Below are 22,125 nucleotides of genomic sequence, written 5' to 3'. Positions count from 1 at the left end.
GGATAGGTATATGGGTGGAACAAGAGTTGGGCAAGCGTGGAAGGTAATAAAGTCTCTCCAGAGGGACGGAAAGGAAAAATCTAACATAAAGTTAATAGATCTTAAACAGTGGAAACACCATTATGAGATTTTACTGACAGAAGATAGATGTAAATTCCAAGAGATCGAAATGGAAGACTCAGCCGAACATACACAAATAGTTGAGATAACAACCAGAGAGTTAAGCTAAACCCTCAAAAGATCTAAAAACGGTAAAGCAGCAGGACCTGGAGACATCCCAATTGAGTTGGTAAAGTACGGACCAAACATATTACATGAGATGTTGGTTCAACTATTTAATAAATGCTTAAAAGGACAAAATATCCCTGATGATTGGAATGTTGGATACATCAGCTCAGTATTCAAGAAAGGGGATAAACGCATATGCTCTAATTATAGAGGAATAACTGTTTCCAGCTCAGTAGGGAGGTTGTACGGTCGAATAATAAAGAAAAGAATAGAATCAGAATACGAAGACATGGAAGAACAAAGTGGATTTCGTGCAGGAAGATCGTGCACTGATAATATATTCGTTCTGCAGCAGGTAATAGAAAAACGGAAGGCAAGGAATCTATCTACCCACCTATTGTTTGTAGATTTGGAGAAGGCATACGATACGGTACCTTTGAAAAAACTGTTTCAAACATTGACGAAGGTAGGTCTCAGTAGAGAGTATGTGGATGCTATCGCAAATATATACAAAAATGCAAGAAGTGTCGTTAAAGAAGGAAACTTTATATCTGAATCATTCCCTATATCAAAGGGGCTTAAACAAGGATGTTGTCTGTCTCCGACTTTATTTAAAATATATATTCAATCATCGCTAGAGCAGTGGAGGAAACAAGTATCCGGAATGGGAATAGACATAGGCAGTGGTAAATGTCTAACAACTTTGTTTTTTGCAGATGATCAGGTAGTCGTAGCGAATAATGAGGAAGACATGGACTACATGTTTAGAAAACTAAAGAAAGAATATGAAAAATGGGGCCTCAATATGAATATGTCAAAGACAGAGTATCTTAAAATAGGGGATGATGAAGAAGATCCAGAGTTAGAAATTAGAACCACGACAAGATGTAATGAATATAAATATCTCGGATCTATAATATCTAAAGAAGGCACTACCAAAAGAGACATTGAAAAGAGAACGCAGCAGGGCAAAAAAGCGGTAAACATTCTGAGCTCTCTACTGTGGTCTAAAGATATAAGGCAAGAAACGAAATTGACAATCTATCGTACCTTGGTAGAGCCTATTATGACTTATGGGGCAGAAGTTTGGCAGATGACAAAAAAGATAGGAAAAGAATAGAAGTAGTAGAAATGGATTATCTAAGGAGAGCGTGTGGTATATCTAAAAAAGATCACATCAGGAATGAAGATATTAGAAGGAGGACACATACTGTATATTCCAGTGTAGATAAAATTGAAACTAGACAACTAGTGTGGTATGGTCACGTGAAACGAATGAGTGAAGATAGATGGCCAAAGAAAGCTTTAAATTACATACCACACCAAAGAAGAAGAAGGGGAAGACCTTCAGTTGCCTGGGAAGAAAATATACGGAACATCATGAAAGATAGAGCCATCAAAGAAGACGAATGGATGGACAGAAAACGATGGCGGTCGAAATGCGAGAAGCGGAAGAGGCTGTAGGAACCTCGCTGATAGATATATAGATAATTATTCTTAGTAATTCCTACCTCATTGTTAGAAACTTTTTGTACTTATGGAATTCTCAGCATCCGTCTGTATATACATCTCAAAGGTATCTATTCTTTTTCAGAGTCCATTGTCCAACTTTCACAGCCATACAGCAAGACAGAAAACACATATAACATCTGAACAATGATTACATTATTCTATTAAGAATTGAGACTATACCCTATTCCACGAACATACGTCTGTTTTGGATTACTTCGACAACGAATATTTTACTATGCAAAATAAGAAGAACGAAAGTAAATTGCAAATTACATTGTTCTTTATTGGAATAATTATTAGCGCCATTTACTTTCGAACTTCTTATGTTGCATAGTAAAATATTCGTTGTCGAAGTAATTCAAAACAGGCGTATGTTCGTGGAATGGCCCATACATTATTCCTTGGTAGATTCATGCGGTTAAAAGTTTGGCCAAAACATGGATCATTTTATTTCCACCTAATGTGATCTCCTCAATCAGTATTTCATCATCTTTAGGGAATTTATTATTTTTCATTTCCATAAGTGTGGTTTTGACTTCGTAGACGTAGGGTGTCATTTTTGTCATTAATTCTGATCCCTGATTTATTGTTTTTGATATTGTGATCCATTTTCTCAATAAACGGATTCGGCAACCTCGGGAATTTTGGTTCTATCGTAGTAATGTTTTTGTAATTATTTTGTTTATTCTGTACCTATCTTTTTTAGTTGCTTATGTTATTCGTATTTGGCCTTAAATCTTTTAAACTTCTGTTTTCTCAAATTATTTTAGTCATTTTTTGTTTTCTCCTGTATTTTTTCTTATTTCTTTTCGGATTGGTCGGCGGATATTATTTAATTTCTTCACTGTTCTGTAGTTGAAGTCGTATTTTTCCGTCAGCTGTCTTCTTTTATTTATTAGCTTTTTGGTATTTTGGCTTAGTTTTTCTTTATGCGTCGTGAGAGTCAGGCAGCACTCCCTTTCAGTTTCTTTTAGTAGCTTCATTATCTCATTATTTGCTTGTTCAATATCTTCTATTTCGTTTTAAGTCTTGTATATGCCTGGTTAGTGTATATTCATGCAGGTCGTTGTTTTCTGGGTGAATCCATTTTATCTTTCGTGTTTTTAAGATCATCTTGATTTTTTTTTAAATTTGACATTTAATCGTATAAGCCTAGATCCCGCGTACCAAAAAAAAATTGATTAATAGGAATCTGAAAATTTGTTAACAGCTGATCTGTGTCTAGTTGGACAAACTTTTATGTATGGGAACACTGGAACAGGGAAAGTTTTAATTGTGGAAGGTGACTTTAATTGTGGAACGTGTCATCCTGATAAGTTTATGATTATTATGATTGTGAAAACTAGCAGGTTGTTTTTAAGTTTATTAAATAGAAAACTTTATATAATATATGAAAAAATGTTGAACATTTTAATAAGTCAGACAGGTAGAACATGTCAAACGATAGGAATTATACTTACTTACTTACTTCAGCCGTCCTCTTGTACCTTACGTTGTCGAGGTAAGTGGAGAAATCAGACATCTCCATGCCTTTCAGTAGCTAGTCTTTCTGCTTCTCTCCACCAAATATTCCTTTTTACGCAAGCCTTTCCAATATCTGCGTTCCACGTTCTTGCTGGCCTGCCTCTTCTTCGTTTGTTGTCGGATGCCGCTTTCCATACCCTCTTTACAGTTCTACCTTCACCCATTCTCGTCATATGTCCGAACCACGATAACTGTTTCGTTTCAAGTCTGTCTAAGGTCCTTCCAATACCGCACCTTTCACGTATGTCTTCATTTCTTATACGATCACATCTGGTCATCCCGGATACCGCATGTAAATATCGCATTTCCCATGCTTGAATTTTACTACGGATGTTGTCATTCATTGTCCACGTTTCACTACCGTAGAGTAGCACCGGCTCGTATACAGTTTGGAACACTTTCATTTTTGTTTTCAGGCTTACTTCTTTCTTCCTAATAAAACTTTTATTTAGCGCATAGTACAATTTTGTTGCACTCATTACCCTGCTGTTTATGTCTGGTTCTATATTTTCTTGTCCATTCATTGTTGATCCTAAATACTTGAAGTCCTCTACTTGTGTAATGGTCTCATTATTCAGCTTTACATTTATATTTTCTTGAGTTTTCGATATTACTAAAGCTTCTGTTTTTTCAATATTTATGTTCATCCCAAATTTCTTAAAGGCTTCATTCCAAACATTTACATTCACTTGCAAGTCTTTTTCTGATTTTGCCACAATTACCAGGTCATCGGCATATATCAACTCTGACACGTGAACTTGTTGAAGTTTATACACCCCTACCCTAGTTCTTCTTACCTTACCCCTGCATTCTTTTGCAATTTCGTCCATTAGAGTGATGAATAACAAAGGACTCAGAACACCACCTTGTCTTACACCTGTCCTTGTGTAGAATTCTAGAGATGAGCGATTTTTCGTTCTTACATTATTACGTGTACATTTATGTATACTCTTTATTGCTTGGATTAACTTCGGTTTCACGTTTCTACGGTTTAATATTTCCCAGATCTTGTTAGGTGGCGCCCGATCAAATGCTTTTTCCAAGTCCACAAAACATAGAAACAACTTACTGTTATGTTGTAGGGCTTTTTCTGATAACTCTCTCACTGGTGGTAAATAGCAGTCTGATTTTTGCATGAGAAATTAATGAAAAGGGTAAAGGTTAGTGAAAAGGGTAGTGAGAAACGGTAACAAATCAATTTAAAGTTCTGTCCGACGATATACATGGGACGTTTTCGTAGTCTGACGTTCGAAACCTGTAACCTGTTCCACAATTAAAACTTCCTCTGTTCCAGTTTTCCCGTACATCAAAGTTCGTCAGACTAGACACCGTTAAGCTATTAAAAAATTTACAGCTTGTTATTAATAAACTTTTTTTTGGTACCCGGGACCCAGGCCTAGTATCTTTGCTCTTATCTATTAATCTGTGGTCGCTTCCTATCTAAAATTTATTGAGGGCTTCAATAACTTTTATTATTTCTTTTCTGTTTAGGTTCATACAGGGTGGGGCATTAGTGTGACAAAGTCCAATTACTCGTTTGTCGTAAGAGATAAGAAAAAAAGTTATTTAGATAAAAGTTGGGGCACACATAGTACCATAATTTAAAAATATTTTCAAATATACAGGGGCGTCCGTGTTGACAGGGTGACACAAACCTATGTTTCTTTAATGGAACACCCTGTATATTTTTACATTTTTTGATTTTCCTCAATGTTTCCTTTCCTAAAATGTATGGTTTTGTAATATTATACGAGGTAGTTTAAAAGTTAATTGCGTTTTTTTGTTAATTTCGTAGCAACATCTACACACTGTAGAATTGTAGTGATTTGACAGCAAATTTTCTATTTATGTTCAAACGATTTTTAATATAGTCTACTACTGTTAATAATTAACAGTATAGCGGAATGTTTAATTTTAGTATACAGGGTGGGTCGAAACTCGGAATGAGTATTTTCTGAGTTTTCTTAAATGGAAATGGAGTATTTTAGTATTGTAATGAAATGATATTTTATGGTACTTTTAATTTCTTAAGCATTCCCTATACCTAAGTGCTTTAATTTGTAAGTTATTCGTGATTCTTTAAGTCAAACATTAATTGCAACAAACATTACGTGAAATTTTATTAGGAGACCGTGAAAATGTCCAATCAAAAATAATTTTTCGAAAAAAAAATACATAATAATCTAGCCTGATCCTTAATTTATTACTGTTGGATGAGATATCCAAATACATTCGTAGTTAAGGTTGTTGGTGCTTAAAATATTAATCAAACATACAAAATTCTCCCTAGTTGGCTATGACATAAAATTTGCTTAAACATTTGACATTATACTTAGTTCCAGTTGATTTTTTACCATTACTAATATTAATTTTTCTAATGAGGAACTGATTAAAATGGCTTTGTGCTAGGAGAGTATAACAAAAATGAGCTACTTGCAATAAAAATTTATCATCAGCAATTTCCTTATAGACGACAACCAAAAAGAGAATCTTTTGAAAGTATACTAAAACGGTTTCAACAGACTAGATACCTAGATTGTAAGAACGGTTGTACGTACTAATATGCAGATCCTCAGTGACACTAAGGATTACATTTAATTCCTGTTTTCTTCACTTACAATAGTTTTTGTTCGATCAGATTTATCATAATCTAATTGTCCAGTCCGTTGAAACCGTTCTAGTATATTTTTAAACGTTTCTTTTCTTAGTTGTCTATCAGGGAATTTCTGATGAAAAATTCTTATTGCTAGTAGCCCGTTTTTGTTATACTCCACTAGCACAAAAATCTTATTAATCAGTTCCTCGTCAAAAAATTCATATTTTGGAAACATATAAAACATAAATTTGGAAACATAAATTCATATTTTCCTCGTCAACTGGAACTATAAAAATAGTATAATATCAAATTTTTAAGGAAATTTAGTGTCATAACCGACTAGGTAGGATATTGTATGTTTTTGTTAATATTTTGCGCACCAACAATCTTAACTACGAATTTATTTGGATATCTCATCCACTATTAATAAATTAAGGATCAGGCCAGATTATGATGTATTTTTTCGAAAAATTATTTTTGATTGAATATTTTCACGGCCACCTAATAAAATGTCACGTAATTTTTCTTGCAATTAATGTTTGGCTTAAAGAATCACGAACAACTTACAAATTAAAGCACTTATGTATGAGGAATGCTTAAGAAATAAAAAAGTACCATAAAATATCATTTTATTACAATACTAAAATACAGGGTGTTCCATTTAAGAAAACTAAGAAAATACTCATTCCGAGTTTCGACCAACCCTGTATACTAAAATTTAACATTTCGCTACACTGTTAATGTTTAACAATAGTAGACTATATTAAAAATCGTTTGAACGTAAAATAAAAATTTGTTGTCAAATCACTATAATTCTACCGGGTGTAAATATTGCTACGAAATTAACAAAAAAACGTAATTATCTTTTAAACTACCTCGTATAATATTACAAAACCATATATTTTAAGAATGGAAACATTGAGTAGAATCCAAAAATTTAAAATATTCAGGGTGTTCTATTTAAAAAAACATAAGTTTGTGTCACCCTGTCAATATGCATGCCCCTGTATATCTGAAAATATTTTTAAATTATGGTCCTATCAGTGCCCCAACTTTTACCTAAATAACTTTTTTTCCTATCTCTTACGACAAACGAGTAATTGGACTTTGTCTTACTAATGCCCCACCCTTGTTATTTTTATATGTAAATAACATATTATTTAATATGTTATTAAATTATTCGATGATCACTACAAATCAGTACAGCTCACATTTTTAAGCACCTTTAAGTACCCGTACAAATGACAGCGGTTAACACCGCATGTTACCTAATAAAAGCTGATAAACGTGCGCTCACATGAGTACGATACCATATTTGTTCCTTGGAAACTTGAAACGCGGCGTTAGGTAAACGCGACGTCTAATGCCCTCATGTGTTCAGGGTCTAATATATAATATAATATATGTTTCAGAGCATACGTACAATTTCCGTCTGGGTATTATAAGTGTAACTTTGACAAATAACTACAAAGAAATAGCTGTATTAACAATGACACAGGCTTTGTTCAACCTTAAACCCAATTATATCGAAGAGACATTTAGAGCTTCGGTAAAAATTGAAGGTATTATATTAGAGGGCGCTAGTAATGAAGATCATTTGATGCCGATCCTTTCTTCTGAGCACTTGAGCGATAGTCCGGCATACTTTTTTAAAATGGATTTAGACAAGTTACCAAATAATTCTGTGTGTAAATATAAGCTAAATATTGTTATGGACTCTGTTGAATGTATATACAATAAAGTAAGTATACTTAGTGCATTTACCTAACGAATTTGTGACTATTTTAAACTTGATATGAAAGCTTTGGCTTTAACGGTCCGCTGTGCTGAGAAAATTAATAGCAAATATTCTTTCAATATTTGAAACACTGTCGAAGACAATCCAAAATACGGTGTTAACTTTTTAAATGTATTTTTTATTCAAAAAAAGTTTAAGTTTTTAATCTAATAGCACATAAAATGATATTTAAATACCATTTTATATCCTACCGGATTAAAAACAATCGAAAAACCTTCTGAGACTATTGGAAGATGAGCTTCAGGAAGATGAATATTACATACACGTATTATACATGCAACTGTCGAAAATAGTCTGGTGCCCGCTTGATTCATCATCATCATCACACAGCCAAATTTGTCCACTGTCGGATATAGGCCTCCTCAAGATGTCTCCACCCTTCTCTGTACTGGGCAGCTGCAATCCAGTTTGTCGCTATTCTCTTAATATCGTCGGTCCATCTGGTAGGTGGTCTTCCACGACTTCGTTTGTCCGCCCTTGGCCGCCACTTAATCTTAATCTTCCTTGTCCATCTGTTGTCTCTCTGTCTTGCGACGTGTCCTGACCATTTCCACTTCAACTTCGTAATGCGCTTTATTATGTCTTCCACTCCAGTTCTTCGCCGTAACTCATCATTTCGTATTCTGTCTCTCAAAGTTAGGCCAAGCATGGATCTTTCCATTTTTCATTGTGCTACTTGTAATTTTCTTATTGATGTTTTAGTCAATGTCAGTGTTTCAGCTCCATAAGTAAGCACCGGAAGTACGCACTGGTTAAATGCTTTTCTTTTTAGCTTTATTGGGATGTTTTCCTTGAACACGTCTCTTAGTTTGCCATACACTGCCCATCCTAAAGCTATTCTTCGAGATAATTCGCATGTTTGGTTGTCTCTACTTATTTGTATTTCGTGGCCCAGATAGATGTATTTGTGAACTGTTTCAATATGGCAGTTTTCTAGTGTCAGTGACCCGCTAGGTACTAAATTGGTCATCATTTTAGTTTTCCCAAAGTTTATTTCCAACCCTACTTCTTGAGAAACTCGTTGTAGTTCTTGCAGCATTTCGTGGGCTTCCTTTAAGTCGTCGGTTATTAAAACTATATCATCTGCAAATCGTAGGTGGTTCAGCCTTTCGCCATCGACATTCAAACCTCTGTTTTCCCATTCTAACATCTGGAATGCATGCTGCATTACGTCATTGAATAGTTTTGGTGACATGTTGTCTCCTTGTCTAATTCCCCTTATTAGTTTTATTTTTTGAGTTTACCCAATAGAGGTTTATTGCTAATGTTGAAATGTTTATAATGTTGGAATATCGGTAGTCGATTTTACAATCTCTCAAAGCTCTTAAGTTGGCTACCATTTCCATAGTGTCAAAAGCTTTTTTGTAGTCAACAAATACTAGAACTAGCGGCCGGTTGTACTCCACAGTTATTTCGATTAGGACCTTTAGGCAAGTTAGATGGTCATTTGTACCATACCCAAGGCGGAAACCTGCCTGTTCTCTAGGTTGGCATGTTTCTAGCTTGTTCTCAATTCTGGCAGTGATTATTCGAGCAAATAATTTATATAGGTGGTTTAGAAGACTAATAATTGGCCTATAGTTTTCGAGGTCTGTTTCATCTCCTTTCTTATGTATGAGGAGCGTTATAGAATTATTCCATTCAGCTGGTATGGCTTGGTTTTCTAAGCATATATTGAAAAAGTGTTTGATTGCCCCGATGCGATGAGAGCAGAGCCTCCGATTTTTAGCGCGTCTGCCACTACTCGATCCTCTCCTGGTGCTTTGTTATTTTTCATTTTCTTTAAAGCATGATAGATTTCAGCCGTTGTTCTCTCGGGAATGTCCTCTGGCCTTTATTCATAATTTTTTGTTCTAAATGTTCTGTAGGGTTTAAGTCAATTTTATTTGTATATAGTGTTTTATGGAAGTCTTCCACTATCTCTAGCATTTCCTCTCTATTGGATGTTAGTTTGCCATTTTTTCCCTTGAGTCTGATAATTTCTTTTCTGCTGTTCGTCAATTTCCTTTTTAATATCTTCATGCTCTTGTTATGCTCGATTGTCTGCGAGATTTTCTCATTTTTATATGCCCTTATGTCCTTTCTAATAGGTTTAGATACCTCTTTGTTTATTTTATTTAAGCTTTGTTGTTCTATATTCTTATCTTTTAGCATTTCTCTTCTTTCTTCCATTTTAAGTTTGGTGTTAGCAGTGATTCTCTCCTCTCTCTTGTTGACCGTACAACATTTCCTTTGAACTTCTGCTATGGTATTAGTAATTAATTTATTTAGCTGATTTATATCATTTGTAGGGGGTCTGTTTTGTATATGTACAGTTATATGATCTGCAAACTCTGTTTCATTTTTTGGTTGTGACCATGCTTTCATTTGTTTCTTTCTTATTAGTTTAGTTTTCTCTTTGTCGATGTTAATTTCTATTCTAGCGCGAACCATTCTGTTATCACTTCCTGTTGTGAAGCTGTTTAGGACAGTGGCATCTTTAATTTAAATCCCGCTTGATTAGCAATTAAAAAACAAAGGGGTTTTCGATATTGTATTGCAAAAAACTCTTCGGGATTTGATCAATCGATATTTAAAGAATATTTACGTACCTTGGTAACATTAAATTTTTCAGTTTTTCTTATAGTTTTTGAGGGTTAAAATGGCCGATTTCGCAATTTTTAAATTTTTAATCGCTTATAATATGTATGTCAAAAACTATCAACTTTAGAGAAAAGTTACTAAAGACCTTTTCTGTTTGTAATGATCCAAAAAATTAAAAAAAAACTGTGCTCGATGCAAAAAAATAATTTTAGGAAAAAAACAAAAAAACGTTTAAACAATTTTTGAACCACTTTTGGACCTGGCAGCATGCAAATTTGTTAGAAGGGGTCCTTTTTGAGTAAAATTGTGCAAAAAATCTGAATCTGATTATTTTCCTAGCGGATGCGCAGTGGCTTTCTGGACTAGTATAAGTGTCATATTATAAATGCTTGATCGGATTTAAATCTGATGAGCTATATGGTGGCCAATATAAATTTTAAACTGAATCTTATCAAAATAAGTATTCACTTTTCTAATAGTGCATTATCGTGCTTTATTACGAATTCATCATATCCAATATGGCTGGCAAATGGCAAGATATGATCTAAAATGTTTTTAATGTACCTACCAGTTGTTATTCTCCTAATCACATTCACAAGTTCGGTATGCACTTTCCAAGAAATACCACTCCTTAGCACTGTGCCGCCACCACCAAAATTAACGCTCTGTATGAGGTTACATCTGGCACATAGTTCACTATATTATGGAAGCATGATTGGCAAAACGTCGTCAACAGAAGAGTTGGCGAAACGGTATGCCAGTTGTAACCTCATACACAGCGTTAATTTTGGTGATGGCGGCATAGTGCTATGGAATGGTATTTCTTGGAAAGGAGAGACCGAACTTGTGGTGGTGATTGTGCTGACAGTTGGCATGTACATTAAAAATATCTTAGAAGATCATGTTTTGTCATTCGACAACCATACTGGATATGACAGATTCGCTAGGATGGTGAATACTTACCTTGATGAGATTCAATTTAAAAGTTATAATGGCCACCATATCACATATCTCATATGACACTTTAACACATTGCGTGCGGATGTCTGATCGTAAGTCTTATACTCTGAATGGACAAAAAAACACATATTAAAAGTGTGTATAATCAATGGCATACATGCGCGCCATTCGCATATTGGTGAAGGCATCATGTGGCTAACATGTAGGTATGCCATCCGCACGGAACGTGTTAAAACATCTCATTCAAAAAATTAATCCTAAAACCTGTAACACGGGGTGGGCTAAGGATTATTTCATACTTGTTTCATATTTTCATTATAAGAGCAATTTACTTTTGTACTTATTATGCTGTACAGTAGCAGTAGCCTATTGGCTATCGAGTGTCTAGCGATACTTCAAAATAGTCGTAAATTCGTGAAATATACTGTAGCTAATATGTGTTTATTTGATACTAACAATGTTAAACTTCCTTTTTAGCCATCCGTTGAAGAAATCGAATCTTTTCTGACTGTGGAAAAAGGTGATACGAAGAGTTTATTTAACTATTTAGCAAACAAACCAACTTTAATAACAAATGCTGTCAAAAATAAGTTACTGCAAGGTTGGGAATTTAATCTCAATATAAAAATTCCATATGTTGTCATACCTGAAGTTAGTTCATATATGAAGTAAGTTTCATATCTATCTAATCAGCCCTAAACATCCATCCTTGGATATAGGCCTCCTCTTCCTTCTTCCATGCCTCTCTATCTTGGGCAATTTGCATCCATTTTGACCCAGTGTGTTTCTTCAGGTCATCTGACCATCGCATCTGTGGCCTTCCCCTTTTTCGTTTGTGGTTCCATGGTCTCCAATGTATTACCATCTTAGTCCATCTTTCATCCTTCTGCCGTAGGGTGTGTCCGGCGAACTTCCATTTAAGCTTTGCTACTTGGGTAGAGACGTCTTTCACTTTTGTTTTGTTACGGATCCATTCGTTTCTTTTCCTGTCTGATAATTTAATGTTCAGCATTTGTCTTTCCATGGCTCTTTCTGTCTTTGCTATTTTTTCCATATTCTCTTTTGTAAACGTCCATGTCTGAGAGCCATATATTAAAACAGGGAGTATAAATTGATTGAAGACTTTTGTTTTTAGGTATTGCGGGTATTTTCTGTTCTTTAGAATATAAGACAGTTTTCCGAATGATGCCCAGGCCAACCTTATTCTTCTCTTTATTTCTTCGGTCTAATTTTCTCTATTTAATCTAGTGATTTGTCCTAGATATATATATATATATATATATATATATATATATATATATATATATATATATATTCTTTTACTTGTTCTATTCTTGTTTGTGCCACTGTAATTACTAGTTCTTCTTGTTGATTGGTCATGGTTTTTGTTTTACTCTAATTCATCTTCAGTCCTATCTTTGTCGATTCTCTATCTAGTTCTTCCATCATTCTTTGTAATTCTTCATTTCTTTCTGCTATTAATACAATATCATCAGCATATCGTAAGTGATTCAGATATTGCCCGTTTATGTTTATACCCAAACCATCCCAGTGCAGTTGTTTGAACACATCTTCTAGCGCTTGGTTGAATAGCTTGGGCGAGATGGTATCTCCTTTTCTTACTCCTCGGTTTATTTTAATAGTGATATTATAGTAATATAGGTTATAGTAATATTTTAATATTGTTTCATTAGCATGATAGTTGTTGTTGCCTTATCATATATATTTGTAATTAAGTCGGTATATCTGTAGTCTATTCTGATGTTTTGTAGGGAATTCTTTACTGCCCAGTGTTCCACACTATCAAATGCTTTTTCGAAGTCAATAAATGCCATATATAGCGGGATATGATATTCGTTAGCTTTTTCGATTAATATCTTCATCGTTAAAAGGTGGTCACTAGTACTGAAGCTTTTTCTAAATCCGGCTTGTTCTCTTGCCTGGTATCCATCTAATTTAGTTGTTAATCTGTTTGTTAATATCTTGGTTAATAGTTTGTACATCATATTTAGTAAAGTTATGGGTCTGTAATTCTTTAGATCCTTTTTATCTCCTATCTTAAATAGTAACAATGTTACTGCTTCGTTCCAAGTGTTGGGTATTTGTTTTGTCATTAATATTTTATTCATAAGTGTGTACAAAACTTCTCTAGTTGTTTTCCCACCATTTTTTAGCATTTCTACAGTTATCCCGTCTTTTCCTGGCGATTTATTATTCTTCATCTCCTTGAGTGCTCTTTTTATCTCATTCTTACTGATTTCTGGTTGTAAGTCGGAATTGACATTTTTTATTTTTATTTGTAATTGCTTAAGGATTTCTTGTGTTGGTTTCTGTTTTGTATTGTAGAGGTTTTTATAATATTCTTGTGTTATTTGTAAAATTTCTTCTATATTATTGGTCTCTATGCCTTCATTGTTCTTTATACTATTAATCTGTATGCTTCCAAGCTGTGGTTTTAAGCACTTCATATTTTTATTTTGTTCAATGGTTTTTTCTATTTTTTCTTTCTGTACTCTCCTTTGACTTTCCTTGATGTTCCTTCTGATAGCTTTGTTTACCTCTTTGTAATCTACTGTGTTTCTCTTATCTTGTTCTATTAATGTTTTTTTTTGCTCATGAGGTTTTTTGTTTCCTGGGATAAATAGTTTTCCTTTTTTATTCTTGTTTGTGCTACCTCTTTTCCCGCCTTTGCTAATGTATCGGTTAATAGCTGATTTATTTCATCGATATTTTTGTTTTCCAAATCTCTAGTGGCCGGTATACTTTCCGTTATTTTTTGTTTATATTCCTCTTTTGCTTTCTTAAGTTTTCCCATATCTAGTTTCGATCTATTTTCCATTTTCTTTTGTGTTTCGAATTGGCTATTAATGCTGAGTTTGGCTCTCTGACAAGTCTATGATCACTACCGGTTGAGAAACGATTCAGCACTGTAACATCTTTGAGGATGGCTTTTTCTGTTGTAAGGATGTAATCTATTTCGTTTTTAGTATTGCCGTTGGGACTTATCCATGTCCATTTTCTTTGCGGTTTTTTGTTAAAAAACGAGTTCATAGCATAAAAGTTGTCTTTCCTCCAAGTAGTTCATTAATGTATGTCCTCTATTATTTCTTTCGCCGTATCCATATTGTCCTATTCTGTGTTCGTCTTCGTCTATTCTTACCCCTAATTTGGCATTGAAGTCTCCAATTATTAGCGTCAATTTAGTTTTCTTTTCTTCCACAGCGAGTGTTATTTCTTCGTAGAAGTTTTCAATATCTTCATCTTTATATGTGCTTGTTGGTGCGTATACCTGTATAATTATCAACGACGTTCTTTTTAATTTAAGCATAATGTAGGCTACTCTGTCTGATATACCCTTGGTGGATTGTATGTATCTAACGATTCTCTTGTTTATTATAAAACCAACTCCGTTGTTGGAGTTATCTTCATTACCTTTGTAGTAAAGCATGTTTCCCGAGTTAAATAGTATTTTTTGTTCTCCTTTTCTTCTTATCTCTGACAGACCGATGACATCCCATTGTATATGAGTTAGTTCTTCTTCTAATTCGTGGAGTTTAGTGTCTTCATTCATGGATCTGATGTTATATGTACCTAAGTTTCATATACCTATTGCTAAATATTTTTACACAACATTCTACATTTAACTCACTATACATTGCAAATCTTCTTCTTCTTCTTCTTCTTCTTCTTCTTCTTCTTTGGCATCATAACCCTGAATAAGACTTTGCCTGTCTGGCTATGTCCTTCCAGTCAGATTTCTATTGTGCCCTTCTCCTCTTGAATCCGCTTGAGTCTCTTATAATCATGGTTTTTAAATGGTTTCCCACGTCATCCAACCATCTAGTTCTGGACCTTTTTTTCGTCTTCCTATCGGCTTCCATTGTAATATTTCCCAGTGTAATAAACCCCGTCGTTTCTCCTGATTCTGCGTTTTCCTCTTGCACCATGTTACGGTTATATATATATATATATATATATATATATATATATATATATATATATATATATATATATAATATCGGTTTACAACGTTCTTCGACGTCTTCCGATTTCCAATCTCCATCTCGTTCTGTCATTCCATAGATCGTCCTCGAGTTCTCTGTCCCTGATTTCTCTATCAACTCCTTCTCTCCAACTTCTTCTAGGTCTTCCTGGTCTGCGCCTTCCTCTTGGTTGCCATTCGGTTTTTTTAAACCTTCACAATTTACTTATATATTATGTTAAATTGAATGATATTTAAATATTTTAGAACCACCTGGTTACGCCTATGGTAGTCCCTATAAAACAGTTGGTTATAAATGGATATAAATGAATTGTGAAGGTTTAAAAAAAACGTAACAACCGGGCCATACACTTTTCTCAGTATCTTTCTCCCGAATGTCCTGAATTGGGCTTCATATTTTTTTATATTTCCCAGGTTTTATAAACATACATAGGTTACTACGTGTCTAATCAATGTTCAGTAGGTAGTCATTTTGATCATACCTTCTTGGTACTCCTTACTACTTTCTCTAACAATCATCATCATTTTATTTATCATATTTTCGTAACAATCATCATAATGTTTCTTTAGTCTGCGTATTTTACTGTTTCCACAAACCTGCAACTCAGTAATTCTTCATATTAGGTAATTATTATGTTAAAATTGAACATTTTCTAAACATTTTAACCCATATTTCGTCATTTTGTTGGTGGTACCGCTATAATCCCCCTTATACATCTACTCACTCTCCATTTTATTCTTTTTTGTCACTCCACTCATCCATCTAAGTATTCTCATTTCTGCCACATGCAGTCGTTCACATGTCCAAAATTCAATTCCGTACATCATTGGAATCATTTTGTCACACAACACACCAACTGCTTCTTTTAACTTCATCCATTCCGCCTTAACTCCACTACAACCATCTCCATTTATTTCTCCATTACCCTATAACATCTATCCTACGTACTTAAAACAATAACTTTTTGCAATCATTTTTTCACAATCCAAACTTATCATTTTATTTGTAGTCGTAAATCCATCTTCAACTGAGCATCTTGAACTCCACTGTTCAAGTTTTTGCTCTACGCCGTTTACAGGATGTCCTACTAATACTACATTTGTTACGGGAAAACATTTATTTATGTAAACGCCACTTTTATAGTAAAAATGCAAAAGGTAAAATGAAAATTCAAATCCCCGGCTAAAAAATATTAAATTTTATTGAGAACCTTGTTCTCCAAGGGGAGTATACTTTTAGGGAAATTGCTTTTTCCTTCAGAGGTTCAAAATGAGTCCATTCAGCAATAAATATTACATCACAGAATACATTTAGATTTATGCATTATACAATGCATCACAAACAGATGTCCAATTTTTTTATATATTCGATTGACCCTTCGGTTGCCATTACAAAGTCTATAGCGTCGCCTGTGTATGCTCTGCGTGGGCAGTCCTGAACAATGTGACTGATCGTCTGTCCTGCAGCGCCGCAGTCACAAGAAGGCGAGGGGAGTTTACCCCATCTGTAGAGGGAGTCGGCGCATCTTCCACAGTTTCTAAAGATTGGTGGCTTGTTGCAAGGGTCCAGTCGTCAGCATATCCAAACTTCCGAGATTCGGTTTCAGGCATGTCACCAATATAGAGGCTGAAAGGAAAAGGGCCAAGGACAGAACCCTGTGGAAAACCATTGTTAAGTTTTATCTGTCTACTCGTCTCCTTTCCCATTATAACCTGGAAGGCTTTGTTTGTCAGCATGTTGTCAATGAGGTTAATTATTTTTCTGCAGGGGATAATACGGGCCAGTTTATATATTAATCCCTGTCTCCAAACAGTATCATATGCTGCTGTTAGATCTATAAATACTGTTGCTGTCTTTTGTTTCTTTTGAAAACTAGCTTCTATAAAAGTTGTTAATGACAGCACTTGGTCCGTACAGCTTCGATGAGGGCGGAAGCCAGCTTGTTCAATGGGGACATTTTCTAGTATCCTGTGACTAAATCTGTTGAGGAGAAGCTTTTCTAATAGTTTACATTTCATGCTGAGTAGAGCTATGGGGCGGTAGTTTTCTGGCTTATCGTTTGATTTGCCCGGTTTCGGAATTGCAATTATCTTTGTTCGCTTAAGTGAGAAAGGAATGTTACCTGACTGAAGTGTATCATTAAAGAACATTGCAAGCCACTGTTTCGTGTATGCACCACTGTGTATCAAGAACTCTGGACGGATACCATCAAACCCAGGTGCTTTACCTGATTTCATTTCTTTCAGCGCATGTGTGACTTCAGAAATAAGTATTCTTGCTGAATATTCGGAGCTCGTTCTGTTCATTTGTTTTAATGCCTTTAAGTCTCTTTTCACGTTGGTAGTATGTGTTCGATCTCGTGGAGCTCTGGATAGAGATACTATATGGGAGGCAACCTTGTTAGGAGACATTTTAGACTCTCTGAATTCCAGCTGGTTAGCTTCTCCAATTTTCCGCAACAGGGACCATGCCTGCCGGCTTGATTTTTTAAAGTTAAGGTTTTCGACAGTCTTTATCCATTTTTGGCGTCTAGCTGTATCGATGTTGTGTAAAAGCTCATCGGCTATTTCTCGGTCACCACTTTCGAGAAACTTCGTGTATAAGTCTTCACATGTTTCAGTCAATCCGGGCACATATTCTTTGCGATACCCCCTAGGGATGGTTTCCTTGGCAGCGCTTATTACTGCACACACAAACCTCTCATAATGTTTGCTGGTTGGAGGGACCCAGCTCAAGGTCCGGTCTAGTTGTTCAGAGAACTTCTTCCAGTTTGCTTTTCTAAGATTCCACCTGGGTCGAGGATATGATCTAATTATTGGAATTAATATTCCGATGGTGATAAGCACAGGACGATGTTGAGTATGTGGACACTTCTCGCAGATGTTAGTGATCTGTCATTGGTATCTTTTGAGACGAGGCACTCAATTACTTACTATCCTGAGATTACATTCAGGTATATAGGTAAATAAGACTAAATAGCAAATACGTTTAGTTTCGAAATCCAATCCGCCATGCTTGTGCTTCTTTTCATATCCTCCTTTGGATTGGTGCATATGTGCAATACAATCACCTATTATTATGAATTTTTTTGAAAGAAAACTAGTATATCATTCGCAGCCATTCCTATTAGACCAGGGCATTTAGCACCAAAAACACCGGAATAAATCGATTTTTAAATAGAGCACCTAGAAACTTGCAACTTTTTGTATTGTGTTCAGGAAGATGTTAGGAAAAAAGTCTACTATATAAAAATAAGCGGAAATGCAAAGTTGCATTTTAAAGTGCATAAACTACATCCAAAAGTGTATAAGCATGTCAAAATAAGCAAATTAAGGGCTAGATTTTGGTACTCGAGGGTTTTTTGAGTCGCTGGACAAGACTACGCCATCAGAAATGACCTTCGGAGCACCTGGTACCCAGGCAGTGCCGCATTAAGAAGCCTGAAGCCCCTAGACATCCCAAGCTATGAGGCCCCTTGAGAAACCTAGGTTTCTCCGTTTATAATAATTTTTATTTTTGAAAATGTCCGTTCGCCTGTTGCGAAATAACCCAAAATGATTGTGAAGCAGGAATAAATTGTTTTCCCTGCAAGTTTGAAACCGGGCTATAAAATATTTGAACTGTTCTAGTTCATTTTCAAGTTCAGATTCAATACCATCAGGATAGTTTTCATGTAGTTTTGAAGCACACTCCTTTATTTGAGTATCACTCAATTTTGGAAAAACACAAAAGACCAAATACTGACTTCATTGACCCGTACACTGTCAACCGATGACTCAGCTCAGTAATTAGAGTATACAGTATAGTAGAGAATATTCAGAGTATTGTAGGTCGCAGGCCCTCTGCTCGTAATAAGCAAAATTATCTTTTTGGAATTTTAAGAACTCCAAAAGTGAATTTAGAAGCTGAACTGCAGTTTGAAGTTCAATCTCTTCTCTCTGCAATGATTTACTGACAGCGTTGATGCGTTCTATAATTGTTACCCAAAACTCATTCATTACGAATGTTTCTTTTTTTGACATTTCATTCAACAAATACTTAGCCTCAAGAACGGTTTCAGCTTGCTGACTAGTGTCTTCAGCAAGAGTATGAGCAGATTTGAAAGCGTTTTAACCTTTAGGCAAAGGTCTTATGGCATGTGCTGCTTGTTCGTATAAGGACTAGATCGTGGCGAATGAGATCGCTTAGTGGAATTTCATTTAAGCATTTAATCATAACTTCCCAACGGTGGGTTGTACACAGACTGAACAAACCCAAAATACGATATTCTTTTTGGGAGAAAATACGTCAGCCAATCTCTTTTAATTTTAGTTCCACTGATTTGTTTTCGAAAAACCATAGATTGTATAAAAATCTTGTAATGCCTTCAAAATTTCTTTTTGACGCTGAAACACTTCCATTAAGGTTTTTACATTCTGACGACCTTTCCCAATCCAAAATGTCCTTACTTCTTTAGTTATTGTATTCCGTAATCCTACGCTGTTTTCCGAATTTAGAACCCAATTTATCTTTAACTTCAATTTTTAACTTAGTTTCGGTTTCTGGTTCTTTAACTTGTTGAACTGGAATAAAACTGTCGTTACATGTTTTTTCATCTTCTTCAGTTAGGGAAGCTATGTTTTTCTGTTATTTCTATTCCATCACGTATATTTTCAATGGTTGCTGCTTCACTAGCTATGGATTTCCGTGTGAAACTGAGTTTAAATAAGTCTTGCTTCTGTTTTGGATTTCGATTAAGGATCTTTTCTTTCTATTGATTTTTCTTGTGTTTTTTGCTCACTTTCGATTCTTATTTCCATCTGTAGTACTGGTGATTCTACCAAAGGACATTCATTAGCGATGTATTCCCACAGCATATACTTTATATGTGAACAAAAGTATGCATTGTAATGTAGCTTTATACGTCCACCATAACTTTTATGGTATTGCGCGATATTTGAATCCTTCAACATTTTTTCGTTTTGGTCCCCGCAAGGCCCTCTTTGGGGCCAAGGCAACTAGGCAACTGCCTACTTTGCCTAATGGTTAATCCGGCACTGTACCCAGGGTCACTGCTAAGGCACGCCATTTGGAGATTCGAGGGTTATCGGCACTAAATTGATGCAAACAGATTACCTGGAGGTTTTTGGGGTAAATGAACACGAATACGCCATCAGAACCGATCTCTGGAGCACCTGTGCCATATGTCACTGCTAAGGCATGTCATCTTTTGGAGTTTCGTATATTTTTGGCATTAAATTGATGCAAGAAAATTTCTGGGGAGGTTTTTGAAGTTGCTGAAAACGAATATATCATCAAAGCGATACCTGGAGCACTTGGTGTGTAGGGCCATGTCATCTTCTGAAGTTTCTAGTGATTTCTGCACCAAATTGATGTAAACAAAGTACATGGGGGTTTTTGGGATTGGTCAACACGAATGCGCTATCAAAACTGACTCCCGAAGCACCTGGTGCCCACGATCACTGATAAGAAACGTCATCTTCTGTAGTTTCGAAGGTTTTCAGCACTGAATACTAGGCGGTTTTTGGGGTCGCTGGGTACGCCACCGGACGTCAGTTCTTATGGCGTATTCTTATTCAGCAACCCGAAAAACCCCAAGTATCCTGTTTGCATCAGTTTAGTGCCGAAAACCCTAGAAATTAAAGACGACGCACCTTATCAGTGAACCTGGGCACCAGGTGATCCGCTGGTCGGTTCTGACGTCGTATTGGTCTTCAAAAAGCTCTGAGTAAAAAATCTGACACTATTATGCTTATTTTGACATGTTTATGCACTTTTGGATGCACTTTATGCACTTGAAAATTTTTTTCATTTCATCACATTTCCACCTTAATTTTTCTATAGCAGAATTTTTCCTGCCATCAACCTGAACATAATACCAAAATTTGCAGGTTTCTAAGTGCTCAACTTAAAAAAAAATCGATTTATTTTGTGTTAAATGCCCTGGTATAAATATACTACTACAGTCGAACTCGCTTATTGGAATAGCCTTCGTGCCAAGCAAAAATATTCCTATAACCGAGATATTCTAATAACCGATCACTGGTGACTAATAAGAAAAATAATTGTATCGAATATACGTATCTAGTAATAGTAGATCATGTACTTTGTACATACTATGTATGTACATACATACGTATATTATGCTTTTAATTCTTTTTGTGTTAATAATAGAGTAGTGTACGTAACTGTTATTTATTTTATTAAAAAACTAAATTAAGTACATTATATATGCATGCATACACCAATACGTATGAAATGTGTGCAATATGTAGCTAATATGGATTATTTCATTCATAGGAGATTCTGACCAATAGAAAGCTACAGAAATAAGAATTAAACTGATAATTTTTGATAATATCCCGTCGTCAAGTAGATTACGTCAGATGCCCTTCGTTGCTACGAAAAAATACATTCAGTGACATTAATGACAATTAATGTTTTAAAAATTATAAAAGTGATGACTTTAAACCGTCAAATATTTATAACAACTGTGTGTTTAATTGTACTAATTTGTACTTACATAGATAAATTACAATAAAATTTTGGTTTTGAACAGTTTTATTCATGAAATTATTATCGAATTTTTGCCCTCGTGACACTTACATAATTTCACTCCCCTTCGGGCCGTGAAATTAAAACTGTCAAAGTGTCACTCGGCAAAAATTCGATAATTTTAGAGGTCGTGTGCAATTACTCCTGATATTATTTTCTTATTTAAATACATACAACAAAATGACTTATTTTTTTTTTTTGAAAAATAATCGGTAATCTTAGACGAATTTGTTTTACATAAAAGATTACTCACTTTTTGCTCTAAATTATAATGATTAAAAAATTGACATAGGATTGGCCTTACAGAAAACTTCTTATAATTTTACAAGCGGTTATGACCAAATTAACTATTTCTTAAAATCTAT

The 22,125-nt window shown here is 35.0% G+C and overlaps 1 protein-coding gene across 1 annotated transcript in view; it reads left to right on the top strand.

Annotated features, from left to right (window-relative positions):
* Window positions 1-22,125, top strand: part of LOC126890533 (intermembrane lipid transfer protein VPS13C-like) — a 267,141-nt gene that overhangs the window by 74,056 nt on the left and 170,960 nt on the right. Inside the window, exons 7-8 of the mRNA XM_050659537.1 lie at window positions 7,273-7,601; window positions 11,679-11,869. Coding sequence (XP_050515494.1) covers window positions 7,273-7,601; window positions 11,679-11,869 — 520 coding nt within the window. The remainder of the gene's footprint in view (window positions 1-7,272; window positions 7,602-11,678; window positions 11,870-22,125) is intronic.

This window comes from Diabrotica virgifera, chromosome 8 (genome assembly GCF_917563875.1).
Source record: "Diabrotica virgifera virgifera chromosome 8, PGI_DIABVI_V3a".
Taxonomy (NCBI): domain Eukaryota; kingdom Metazoa; phylum Arthropoda; class Insecta; order Coleoptera; family Chrysomelidae; genus Diabrotica; species Diabrotica virgifera.
The sequence above is the reverse complement of the archived record's forward strand: the minus strand, read 5'-3'. Positions and strand labels throughout refer to the sequence as shown.